The sequence below is a fragment of the Musa acuminata genome, chromosome BXJ3-3 (genome assembly GCF_036884655.1).
Source record: "Musa acuminata AAA Group cultivar baxijiao chromosome BXJ3-3, Cavendish_Baxijiao_AAA, whole genome shotgun sequence".
NCBI classification, from domain to species: Eukaryota; Viridiplantae; Streptophyta; class Magnoliopsida; order Zingiberales; family Musaceae; genus Musa; species Musa acuminata.
Genome location: NC_088351.1, coordinates 2221113 through 2233526, shown reverse-complemented (window position 1 = coordinate 2233526; position 12414 = coordinate 2221113). Strand labels below are relative to the sequence as shown.

Sequence of the window (12414 nt, the reverse complement as noted above, 5' to 3'; positions counted from 1 at the left end):
AAACTTAAAAGGTCTATGACCAAAATCATATAAGTTAAAATATACTTTAATTCTAAATTATATGTATTATTATATAAATAATTTCTTGTGAGTCAATACACAGTCTAACGTCGGTTAACTCAAATATCAAACTTATATATTATATTTTAAAAATATAAAAAATATTTTAAATATAAGTAAATCATAAAAGACTTAAAAGATCTACAAGCGGATACATCATACGTGGAACGGCACACGAGCCGGGACTCGGTGGTGAAGGGTGATCTCAGCCATCCCCATCCCCGCACCGCCATGTGTGTGTGCGGAGAGACACAGGTGTGGGGTCCGGTGATTTGAGCGGATACATCATACGTGGAACGGCACACAAGCCGGGACTCGGTGGTGAATGGTGATCTCAGCCGTCCCCATCCCCGCACCGCCATTGCAGGGTTGGGATGCTGTTTGAAATTCGAATTTCCAGTGTTCTCGTGGCCGTTGGACACACGGCAGATACCCCAGCCACAGACCATCGGTGTATGTGTATATATCGCCGCTTTCCCTTCTCTAACGGAAGGAAGAAGATCCCTATTGTCTTTTTCTTTCGATTCAGCGAAGAGAGAAGTATGGTGACAGCGACGATCCAGCAGCCACAGCAGAGCCGGGCGATGGATGCGTTCGAGAAGCTGGAGAAGGTCGGCGAAGGAACGTACGGGAAGGTGTACAAGGCTAGGGAGAAGGCCACCGGCAAGATCGTCGCCCTCAAGAAGACCCGCCTGCCCGAGGACGACGAGGGCGTCCCCCCCACTACCCTCCGCGAGGTCTCCCTCCTCCGCATGCTGTCCGTCGATCCCCACATCGTCAGGTGGTGCTCCCTGAACGACGACTATAGGACGACACTAGTTATTTCTTCGTTTCCGGATAGGGGATTCTCCGCCTTTCTTCGTTTCATGATTAAAAATCGGCGTTCCTTCTCCGCTTATGCTTGTTTTTAATTCTTATTCCCGGGTGTGGTACAAACTGCTATATACGCCTCCTCGTACCGATATGATCAAGATCCCTCCCTCCCCTCTGTAAATAATGGATGTTTGGCTCATGTTCCGTGACTTTTCTTTTCTCTAGAATGCTCTCCGTCGATTCTTCCGGTTGTCGTTTCGGCAGCGCCTGTATTTTCATTCTCATGCCATTGGTCTCCCCCACAGAGTGGTGTAAACCTGATCGATTTTCTCTTGCTATCCACCGCAGACTGCTGGATCTCAAGCAAGGTCAGAACAAAGAAGGACAGACCATTCTGTATTTGGTATTTGAGTACATGGACACTGATCTAAAGAAGTACATCAGAAGCTTCCGCCAGGTTCATGAGATGATCCCGCCCAAAACTGTCAAGGTAAGGGCACTAAGTCTAGAGGCCGCGTTCCTAAACTAATTGGCACGTCGTTATACTGCATGCTGCAACATATCGAATGGCTTTCGAGGCTATGGTTCATGAAGTCTGTCTATATGGTGTAAGATTGTTGAACTGCTAGACTTCTATTTGATAATACTTGTTCTTGTCTATTACCCTACAGATTCTTGTGAAGTTAGAATGAAATCCTAAAACACTTTTTTTGCTTGTTAAAGATTGAAGCAGAGTAGTACTTATAGATGTTAAATCATCACACTAAATCGTACTAATCACCAACAAAATTTTGATGTATAATTTCTAGCGCAAACGATTTCCTTAAGATGTTTTATTTACAGTGATGAGTATCTACCACATCCTTGTATAGCCTCTATTATTCGTCCGATAATTCTGTCGAGATTCTTAGAAGGTCCTTATGGTTCCTACAGATTTTGATGTATCAACTCTGCAAAGGACTTGCTTTCTGTCATGGCCGCGGTGTGCTGCACAGGTAAAAACACATTTGATGCTACGGTACCGAATGTTAGTTTGTTATATACAAAAGGAAAATAGTCTGAATTTTTCATCTAACAAGCTCCTCGCCGATGCAGAGATCTGAAGCCTCACAATCTTTTAATGGATCGGAAGAGTATGATGCTAAAAATTGCAGATCTTGGACTGAGTCGAGCTTTCACTATTCCCCTCAAGAAGTATACGCATGAGGTACGTGAGCTATGACCCTCGATAGGTGGATATATTTTCTATTGATATTACAGAAACAGCTTCCGCCATTAAGAGGCTTTTATTTATCTTCTTTTCATGACAATGAATTGTTTCAGATCCTGACTCTCTGGTATCGAGCTCCGGAAGTGCTCCTTGGGGCCACACATTATTCAACACCAGTCGATATGTGGTCAGTTGGCTGTATATTTGGTAAGCGGATCTCTCTCTCCTATCAAAAGCGCTAAGAATTTGTGTAAGATAGTTGTATCTATAAACCTCTTTACTGTTCTAAGTGGCTCTTCCTGCCTTCTTTGGACTTTTAGCTGAACTAGTTACCACCCAAGCACTCTTTCCTGGCGACTCTGAACTGCAGCAGCTGCTCCACATCTTCAGGTAAAATGACTCTTCGCCCAAAGATTTGGTCTTCTTCTTTTTTCCTTGTAGTTTTGCTAGTTGCGCTAATTATGCTGCTGATGCAGGTTGCTTGGTACTCCGAATGAAGAAGTTTGGCCCGGAGTAAGCAGATTAACGAACTGGCACGAGTATCCACAGTGGAGCCCCAAGAGCCTGTCATCAGCCGTGCCTACTCTGGAAGCCAATGGGTTAGACTTGCTTTCGGTGAGTGGCTGCGCTTTCTGAATTCCGGTATTCCGCTCAAGATAAGATAAATTAACGCCTTCAGTAAGATAAAGTGGTAAAGTTACAGATCTGGTAAATACTAGATGGCATTCTTGCATGTCATATATTATCTTCGATATTCAATTTTCTTTACCTATGATGATGAGCTTGCCTTGTTTTTCTGTGAACTCAAACGCTTGCAGAAGATGCTGCAGTACGAGCCTTCCAAGCGGATTTCAGCAAAGAAAGCTATGGAGCACCCGTACTTCGACGATGTAAATAAGGCTAGTTACTGAGTTGCTAACCGGTCTTGGTCCTAAATCTAGCAGTGGTAAATACAGTGTAGCTTTTCTCGAGCATTCTATTTGGAGGAAGTGCTTAAGAGTCCATTAAGCATTGTGATGTTCTTTTCCTGTTCTTTCTTTCGCTAGTTTGGTCGTGTATGGAAACTTTCTAATAGAATTTTTAAGGGATTCAAATCTCAAAATGATGCAAGATTAAAGACAATTCAGCTTTATGGTGAACTTTTTTTTTTAACCGAGATAACCAATTAGATAAGAGTAAATTCTGAAATTACTGTTGACCATCAAACATGGCCAATATTATTTTGTTTGGAGATACTAAATATTGTGTGTAATTTGACTTTTCAGATACGATTAAAGAGTGGTTGTGTGTGTAGTAGGTTTGGATTGAAAAGGTTTCACGTATGAAGGAACTCCAATGTGCAATGCACAAACAGTAAACAAAAAATTTATATCGTCATGGAGAAATGTAACATAAATTACATAAAACAACACTAAGGTCAATTATAGACGGAAAGCATAAAAAGCCAACTACAACCAGTTTCTCCATTAGCAGTAGCAGCAACAACAAAACATGATGAAGTAAAACTAGACCTTTCTTCTGTCTCTCTTTGTACATTGAATTCCATTTCAGATCAAAGAAACTTTAGCAACAAGATGCAGGGCACATTTGGAAGCATACTTCTTGCTTGCTTGTTTGCTGATAAATCTTAGGATCAGTCGGTGGACACAAGCCACATGAAATAAGTTGACCACAAGGTGAGTGAAACTGAAGCCAGGGAATATGTCCAGAGAAAAATAACCGAGCATTCACTTTCACCAGCCCCAAACAATTGAGTTATAGTGCCTGCAAGTGTACAAATTGATTAAGATTAGCAGACGTTCCTTGATGAAGAAAACATTTATGTCATTGGTCAGATGCCTCTCGATCAGGGCAGATGCCTCTCACCTATGTTCATTGCTGGTGGAAGTGCATATTGCAGGAGAAGAATGAAGTGATATAAAGGGTCTTGATGCAGCAGACCCAAGTTAATTGCCCCTTTGACTACTAATATGCCTACTAGTGGCAACATGATATAACGAACTATTACGACTCCAAGAATGAGCGAAAATCGAATGCCTGAACCTCGTAAACCTGAAACAGAAGATGTCCATACCAATTCATTATTTTTTTCTGCGTATCGGAATCGTCGTTAATCGTTACACATATCATCTTCCAACAGCTCCACTACCTTTAATGAGATTTCCTCCCATTATTAAGGTCAAAGTTGGAATCGCGCCTTCGCTGCAACCAAAAACAAAATATTAAAAATAGAATTCAACTGGCTGCAGCAACCATACATCTAAAAAAATAAAGCAAAGGGACAGCAGCTTGCTAAATGTTTGAAGATTTATAGCAAAATAGAACTTTAAAACTAATTTTAGTTTGAACCAGAGGATCTCCAAATCTTTATGTGGATTGACTAGTGACTTTGGCTCTCAAAATAAACAATTTGGAATTAAAGTGCTGGCATAATATTGGACCATGAACAACCTACATCATTTTTAGTTGTCATACATTGTGCTCTCATACTCAGCTAAGTCCACAGACAAATGGCAATGTTGTGTCAATGTAAAGAAAAATTCATCGGTTGTTGAGCAGTTTTTCTTTAATGTGTTGCCAAATAGCTGTCGAGATGACTTTGTGTTGCCATTGACAAAGGCACACATGATCCCCCAAAAGTTGGGAACAAATTTTAGCAAAGCACTTTTGGATGGGAAAGGCTCTGTGGAGAAGAATATTAGGAGACCAGTTGCTTCATTACACGGTTTACTTGTGCAACAGCAAGGACAACATTCCACTTTCTAAAGAAGATTAAGCTTTAAGGTTTATCTCAACAATGTCACAGAAGAGGCTGATGTCTGAATTGAGTAAAACTTTTAAATAACAGATAAAAAAAACATTTATGAGACAATTTCTCAAAGATATTGAACAGATCTATATTCATGTGCTTCTACACTAGGAAAAGGATGAAGCATAATAAACATAAACAGGCGCTTTCTGTAGGATGCAGTGGTAGAATGAGATTTTCGAACCGAAACTAGTACTGATATTATGCTGAACAATGCGGTGCAACAAATTCAAAATTGAAGTCCGCATATCGTACCCCAACAAATCAGCCGAGTCTTGAATCACTCGAAGAGGAGCAGTCTCACCAATGACTGCTTTCCTAATCTGAGGAACTACTCCAATTATAAATCCAATGATCTACAGAAGAGAACAGAGAGTTTATCAGTATGTTCCACTGGTAGATCATGCAGTAGCAAGCGTGACTTCAGATTTTACTTGGTTCCTTTAGCATGCAACATCATGATCATTTGAATACTATACTCCAACTTTTCAGTCAAAGAAAAAAAATACAGGTAGACTATAATAAAATTTTTGCAAATCCATATACTCAAGAATGAATTCTACATGATTAACGCGTTCAGTTACTTATTTCTAATCCTAACCAATCCAATCAACTTGACTTTATCACAGAAATATAACCTTCATGTTTATATCTTTAGCTACACTTTTCTTTTGTTTACATCAAATCGTGTTTTGAATGATTGAAGTCAAAGATGTTCACTACTTGTCTAATAGTAGATTATCAAAGCTACACAATGTCCAGATGCATTAAAATTTCAACTAAATCTACTGGATACCAACGTCGTTCAAATATTATTAATGTGTTTAACCTTGTCAAAAGGTAGAAGAAACAAGAAACACTTGTACGTCAGACCTAATGATCACCTGATCTGCAAATAGCACAAATCTTTCATGCATGCCAAAGATTCCATAATGAGAAGATGCAGGTATCTGTTTAGATCCCCAGCTTGTTACTAACTAGATTGATAATTTTTTAGCATTCTAACATGGTGTTCCTCCAAAATACAATGACAGATGCCGAATCATCCTTCAGCCACTTTCGCTATGCAATATTGCAATATTGACTTAAAGAAATTTCAACTTTCTTTTCAAAATTTATTCATCAAATTTTGATGTTCAGTATATTTTCCCTGTTATGATAGGATGAACCAAAAACTGTTTACTGCAAAATTTCCTGCTTGTGTTGATATTAGATATTGTGCCATCATCATAAGTGAATTTTTTGAGGAAGAACAACCCAGCCATGCCAGTTCTTAAGACAAATCTGATTGGCATGTTCGAGATACCTAGAACGCATAATCGTCACAATTTTTATCATTTCTGGTTTTATCCTCATTTGTATCCCTAACATGAGTTCAGACAAACTTATAGTTAACATATAACAACAGAGCTTTCAGATGTTGGCGTCTAATATAGCATAAAATTTTGGATAGCAAACGTGCTAGCACAGGAAGAACAAATATATATATATGCAAAGTTTATCTGATAGGATCATAACAATGAAAGTGAAATAAAATCTACCAAGTTTTCATGATATTATGGCAATAGACTGAAAAATAACCAAAAGAGCTGGACTTTCAAGCTTGGGCTACTTTCCAGATGAAACACCTAATAAAAACTAATGAAGTTACTATTGACATGTAATTTGGATGACAATGCAAAATATGTTCAACATGTCTTGTATCTTAGAAGTCTGCTCGCATTGTGGTCCACACCAAATCTGAACACCCCCATTAACAACTGTGCTTCCCTGTTGGTATTTATACATCAAGATGGCATTTTGTGGCACTCTTGGTAAATATTTCAGGGACAACATTGGTAGCAGAAATATAAGGACAAGTAGTATACCACACCAATAGTTGATGGCGCAAAAAGCTTTTTTAAGTCAATAATTTTCAAAATATTTGACAGCAGCTGCCTTGCTTTATCCGAGAATGACACCTGAAACTGATTTTATAAAGCATTAACCAAAACACAATTCTTTGAAGACTTTCTGTATGACCAAACAACAAAGGTCTTTGTCATTGTTAACAAATATATTAGGACAAAACCAACAAAACCAGCAAATCTTGTGAACCCATACCAGAATATAAAAAGAATGAATATTATGTAATCCCATACATATCTCTGTATGATATAGCAGATGGCTAGATATTTCATACACCCATACCACTCAAACATTATAGCAGGTGGCTACTAGATACCATGTAAAGCAATGACTAGATAAAGTGCTGTTCTGAACATGTGCATAGGAAGCAAACTGTGAAGGAAAAGATTGATTAAAGATGTCAGTAATTATCTAACATTTCTGTATGGTTTTGCAATATTGGTTGGACTGGTACAAACCAATCAGTGTTTATCACTCTGATCAAGCACTTTTTGTGAATTATACAACTTGATATCATGTTAATTGTTTTTTTCTTCAGTGATATGGAGTGGTACAGGTTGATATACCTCTTAGGATCTTTACTGTTTCAATGCAACAAATTATCAAAATCAGTATCAAGCTGGTGTTTAAAAATTTATTTTTCTGCACTTTCTCATTTGCTGTTCTTTCCACCATTTTACTGACTGGATATCCCATTTTAAAGTGGCAATGGATCTTTTGTGGTGATAATAGAACTTTTCCTTAACAATATATAGCCAATCTTGTTTTGAAAATTGCATCGCCAACTTTAACAATAAACTCAAGTTGAGGAGGACTAATGAAAAACTAGAGTTAGATGAGCAAAATACAGACTCTGGCAAAATGAGTATAGCAGCTCTAGCTTTGGATTTTTAGCTATCAAATCTAGACATGAAAAATCAACAGTTAAGTTATATAATGAATCAAGAATTTACTTTTTTCTTTTTTACTCTTGTACAAAAATTGGATAAGATATCTTGCAAAAAATTGATCTTTGCTCCAAATAATGAAAATGTTACTATTTTAATCTCATAATAAGCGCCCTTAAGGCATAACCAAGTGACACTTCCAGAACTGATGTTATGGAGATTCTGCAAATTCTTAGTTCAAAAAGTTACCAGTTCATTCTCTGGATCTATGGCTGATAAATTATGGAGAAGGCTTTAAATCCTGAAAAGCGATTTAGATAAGTAGAAACCAGAGAGCATGTCACCAACCCAATTATATTCTAAGAGCATACTACATTTATATTTGTTAATAATCAATCAAATCATTCAACAATTAACTTGTCTATACTTTGGAGACTTCTAGATAGCATATTCTGCTTTTTCATCTAATGTCAACAAAAAATTCTGTTACTGAAAACATATAATTAGGTATAGTAGTGTTCATGGCAAGATTGGTAACGTGAACATTCATGCTATGATGATCAAAGCACAATGTATTGAAACTTGCAATAACCTTCAATTCATTCTGAGGTATCTCGGAGGCAGACATAGTCAAAACACATTCATCTCCAGGTAAGTATGTGTGTTCTATTGGAAGCGTCCTATCTAAACAGCTTTGAGGGACCAACTTCTCAGTTTCTTGTATAATCTGTTGCTCCTGTGTGTCGCTATATGAAGTAGCTTTGCCCTCTGTAGCACCTGAAGATATCCTCACTATATTGTATACAAAAGACCACAGAAAGATAGCACCTATCTGCAGTAAGATGATAGAAAAGGGACAAAGGCTATAAGCAACTAAAGTATCACTTTTCAATGTATTATGAACGACACATATATACTAACAAGTACATGACAAAGTATAGCAATGTGGTAGATTTATGCCCTGGAGACGAAAAGGGACAAAGGTGAGCAAGCAATATATACTTCAAAATATGGATTCTAAAGGTAGCAAGTAATGTGAATGAATAATAACAGATGATTTCAGCAGGTACCGATAACAAAAGAAGACTTACAGCCATTGAAAGAGAAGCATATGCTAACCCATAAGTAGTACAAACATCTGAAGCTCCAAATGGGCTACCTCGTTCTTTACAAATGGCAGGGACAATGATGAGAAGCATATTTCCTAAATTGCCTGTTAAGCCAATTAATCACTGATTAGCTACTATATATCTTCTGAAAACAAAATCAATGGATGAAGATTTGACATCTGACTATCACTTTCCTTGTTCATAACTGGATGTAGTTTCTGATATACATTTTAACATGTTGAACCATATACATGGAGAAACTCCCAGTATGTTTATTCCTCAGCACATATGACAATTTATATTCTATCTGGGGACCCCCCAATAACAAGATTATGAGAGACAGAATGGAAGGAAATTGAAGCATCCTGTTTGTGAAGGCCGCCCGTTATGAGTTAAAAATTGCTGTATATCTTATGTAAGACTTTATATGAACAACGATAAGGATTCTTGACCTTTTGGTAACATGAACCACATAAACTGATGGAGTAGAAAACCAAGGTACTGTTGCATTTAAAAGGTGAGTTTCATATGTGCATGTCAGTGATAATGTTCACTGTACTAATGACAATTTCAAGAAATGGTTATGCTACTGATAATACAACATATTTAGAATAATAAATACAAAATAATAAAGCAACATTTTAACTACCAGCAGCACAGCATCCCAGAACTAGTCCCTTTAAATGGGATGGAGCATTTGTTATTTGGATTACAACCCATCCGAATGCCAAACCAATGATGAAAGTCAGAAGTATGTTGATTGGCATAAACCACCTGCAAGTTTAGATGGAAGCTACAATCATCTCTCTGTGGTCCACAGTAAGAAACAGATAACATCTAGAAAGAAGTGTCATGATACAAAAATGTACAAGTGTAAAAGCATCCTGGTCCCTGGTCATTGATCCAGGTGTGCCAGAAGATTAAATCAGATGCTTCTTGAGAGCTTTTTGTGCCATCAAGACATGTACATAGGCATGCAAGTGTGAGAAGAAAAAATGGGGATCGAATGTCTTGTACTCAAAGATCTTTTTGCTTTCTGAATTTTATAAGCAAAATTTATTTTCCATTTCTAGTCATATAAATCTAAGGAGACCGCTATAACCTGCTTTGTATGGATCAATTATTTTTACATTTCTTAAATGAAATAACTTGGGTTTACCATCCTTACCTTCAAAGAGAGAGAGAGAGAGAAGAAGATTCCAAGTGCCATTAAAATGAGTGTACAGATCAAACCCCTAGAATTAATGCTAGCTTAATAAAAATAACAGTTCCATCAGCACTTTAACAGCACACATGTTATCAGGAAGTAGCTTGGGATGGATACTACCCTGTAGATTATATAGTATAGATCATTATGCAAAACAGAATTAAGAGAAATGTATGAGTTTGAGAATAAAATGGTACTATAGAAAATAAGTTCTCATATTTTCTGGACTTTCGGTGGACTTTATCATAGATATTCATTTGTTTCTGCAAGAATATGATTGCGTAGGGAGATAACAGATGTACATCCACACATGAAAGAAGGACATGTTAACTATGAATAAAAAGATATTTTTCACATCATAGATGATCTCTGTATCGATACTAAAGGTGGAGATTCAAATTTCTGCCGTTCTACCTTTAATTGTCAGAAACTATGATTTGAAGTCTTTGACTCAATCAAAATCTAGATCATTATACTCTGCACCGGCGAACTTCTTGCATAGAGGCAGTAGAGTGAGCTAGCAATTTGGTGAAATTGGCCAGGACAATAGCAGTGAGAGAGAAAGGTAGTGATGTATGGGGCCATGGCTTCTCACATAACATAACTTCCATAAAGCAAATAATTCTTTGAACCATAGCAAAGAGGAAGAAATGCGTGTGTAATTTCAGAAGGAAGCAAATAGTTTTACATGCTAAAGAAAGTGAAGAAAGGTCTTACGGGCGCTACATAACTCTAGCATTATCGACTGAACAGTGTCAAAACTTGAGTAATTATTCATAATTGTATGAAATGGATAAAGATGAACTATGACTCACAATAAGACCAAGCTTTCCATTGTAATTGTCCTAGATAAGTTGGTTGATACAAGAGCTGGATTAAACACGTAAAACACAACCTGCAAGAACAAAGAAAATCAAACCGCGGTTCGACGTTTGATGGTTCAGAATTTCAATCAAGAAAGTTTTTGCTACTCTCTAATAACAAAATGGATGTAAGCACAATAGAATTAAGATTAACAAAAAAAGGAAAAAAGCCTTTCTCTCTCCTTGTTGCTAGATATTGAAAACTCACATTGTTCAGATGTTTCCTTGCTTCATGACATAAAATGCCAACTTGACCTGTTGCAAGAAATGACCCAACACCAGTCACCAGAAGCACATTCAGAACCGGCACAGATGCTGTAACAAAAAGTTTCAGAAGACCCATATCATCTGCTTTCCTACGACTCTGCAAAGAAGATGCATTTGTGATTCTGCAACTCTGCTGAAACAATCGACTCTGAAATGGCAAAAGATTTCAAGCTAATGAAACCAGTGCTACCAAGCAGCACGGTTCGGGTATCAAATGTCGATCCAAAATCATTAGACCTTTTTAGCCTCTTCTTATTTAGTTCTTCTTCTTCTTCTTCTGAATCAAGCACAGAGTACTTAGTTCATCAAGGTCGACTTTTGTTTCTTAGAGAGGATCATCGGTTGCCAGGCGATAGTGTCAAGTCATGTTCATTGTGTTTTCTTTTACTCTTCAAATTAGACCATATAAATTCTCACAGTTTTAGCAGATTTTGTGGCATTAGAAACTTCACAAATGCATGATATGCTCCCCCCAAACAAATCCATCAAAAACTAAAATGTACAACTCATCAACTGCCGGACAATATCAGGACTAAAATCGCACGATTAAGAACATCCAAAATACCATAAAATTTTCACATGTCCTTGCAGAAAAGAAACTTTTTTCGGATTTAAACCATTGTTCTACAGAACATAAAGTTCATCAAAAGATGAAATTGCATGCTTATTCATCGAGTTGTAATAGTTAAGAAACCTGCAAACCAAAAAGAGAAATAAACATCTATTTTCGAATCATCATTTCCTCCTCGTAAATCGTGAGTCTCAAGGCTTCATCGGATATTCCCCGGAAAAGCACAACATCAGATCATTCTCGATGATGCATGCATGCATGTCTAAGCCAATTACGAGAACGATCAAGACAGGAAACCATGAAGCAGAAGAGGAGGACTAGGATGGCTAAGCAAAAGAAGGAAAGAGAGAGGGCTGATGCACAGGAAAAGAATCAGCGAGGGTGACTGTATCCCCCCACCCTTGCACGCTTCCTCCGACTCCCGCCTCCACCGGTCTCTCCTCCGAAATCACAGACCCTGCCCGTTTTCTGTGCGAGGCAGTTGTTGAACGTAAGATAAGCACGTGAGGTCAGGTTCTGAAGCTGCGAGAGGGAGCCGACAGTCAACTATCGCGTTCCACATCGAGGAACGTGATCCTTCGCCTCCCTGCTGAACACATGCAACTCCATTGCTTTTATTTTTGTTGATCGGAATACATATTTAAAGTATCTCAAGCGAAACACATGAAAGCACAGCGATCCTTTATCAAAATCAGCATCAATATGATCCT

General features: G+C 37.8%; 2 protein-coding genes across 6 annotated transcripts; one reads left to right on the top strand and one right to left on the bottom strand.

Moving 5' to 3' along the window:
* The first annotated feature begins 542 nt into the window (after positions 1-542).
* LOC135633177 (cyclin-dependent kinase B2-1-like) lies at positions 543-3205 on the top strand. The gene is made up of 8 exons (XM_065142351.1): positions 543-841; positions 1222-1363; positions 1807-1868; positions 1969-2080; positions 2197-2290; positions 2404-2473; positions 2560-2698; positions 2902-3205. Exons 1-8 carry the CDS (start codon positions 603-605, stop codon positions 2992-2994), a joined length of 951 nt encoding a protein of 316 aa, XP_064998423.1. The 5' UTR covers positions 543-602; the 3' UTR covers positions 2995-3205.
* Positions 3206-3437: 232 nt separating this feature from the next.
* On the bottom strand, positions 3438-12338 carry LOC135633952 (protein PIN-LIKES 3-like). 5 transcript variants are annotated; one of them, XM_065143989.1, is made up of 11 exons: positions 11828-12338; positions 11075-11230; positions 10819-10898; positions 9446-9570; positions 8779-8900; positions 8280-8519; positions 6761-6853; positions 5148-5248; positions 4233-4285; positions 3950-4135; positions 3438-3847 (listed from the first exon to the last, which is right to left on the bottom strand). In XM_065143989.1, exons 1-11 carry the CDS (start codon positions 11852-11854, stop codon positions 3717-3719), a joined length of 1314 nt encoding a protein of 437 aa, XP_065000061.1. In that variant the 5' UTR covers positions 11855-12338; the 3' UTR covers positions 3438-3716. The 5 variants fall into 5 exon arrangements, with proteins under 5 accessions (XP_065000061.1, XP_065000060.1, XP_065000064.1 ...); XM_065143988.1 differs by having other exon boundaries at positions 6761-6859; positions 11828-12335; XM_065143992.1 differs by having other exon boundaries at positions 12104-12335.
* Between the last annotated feature and the right edge of the window lie 76 nt (positions 12339-12414).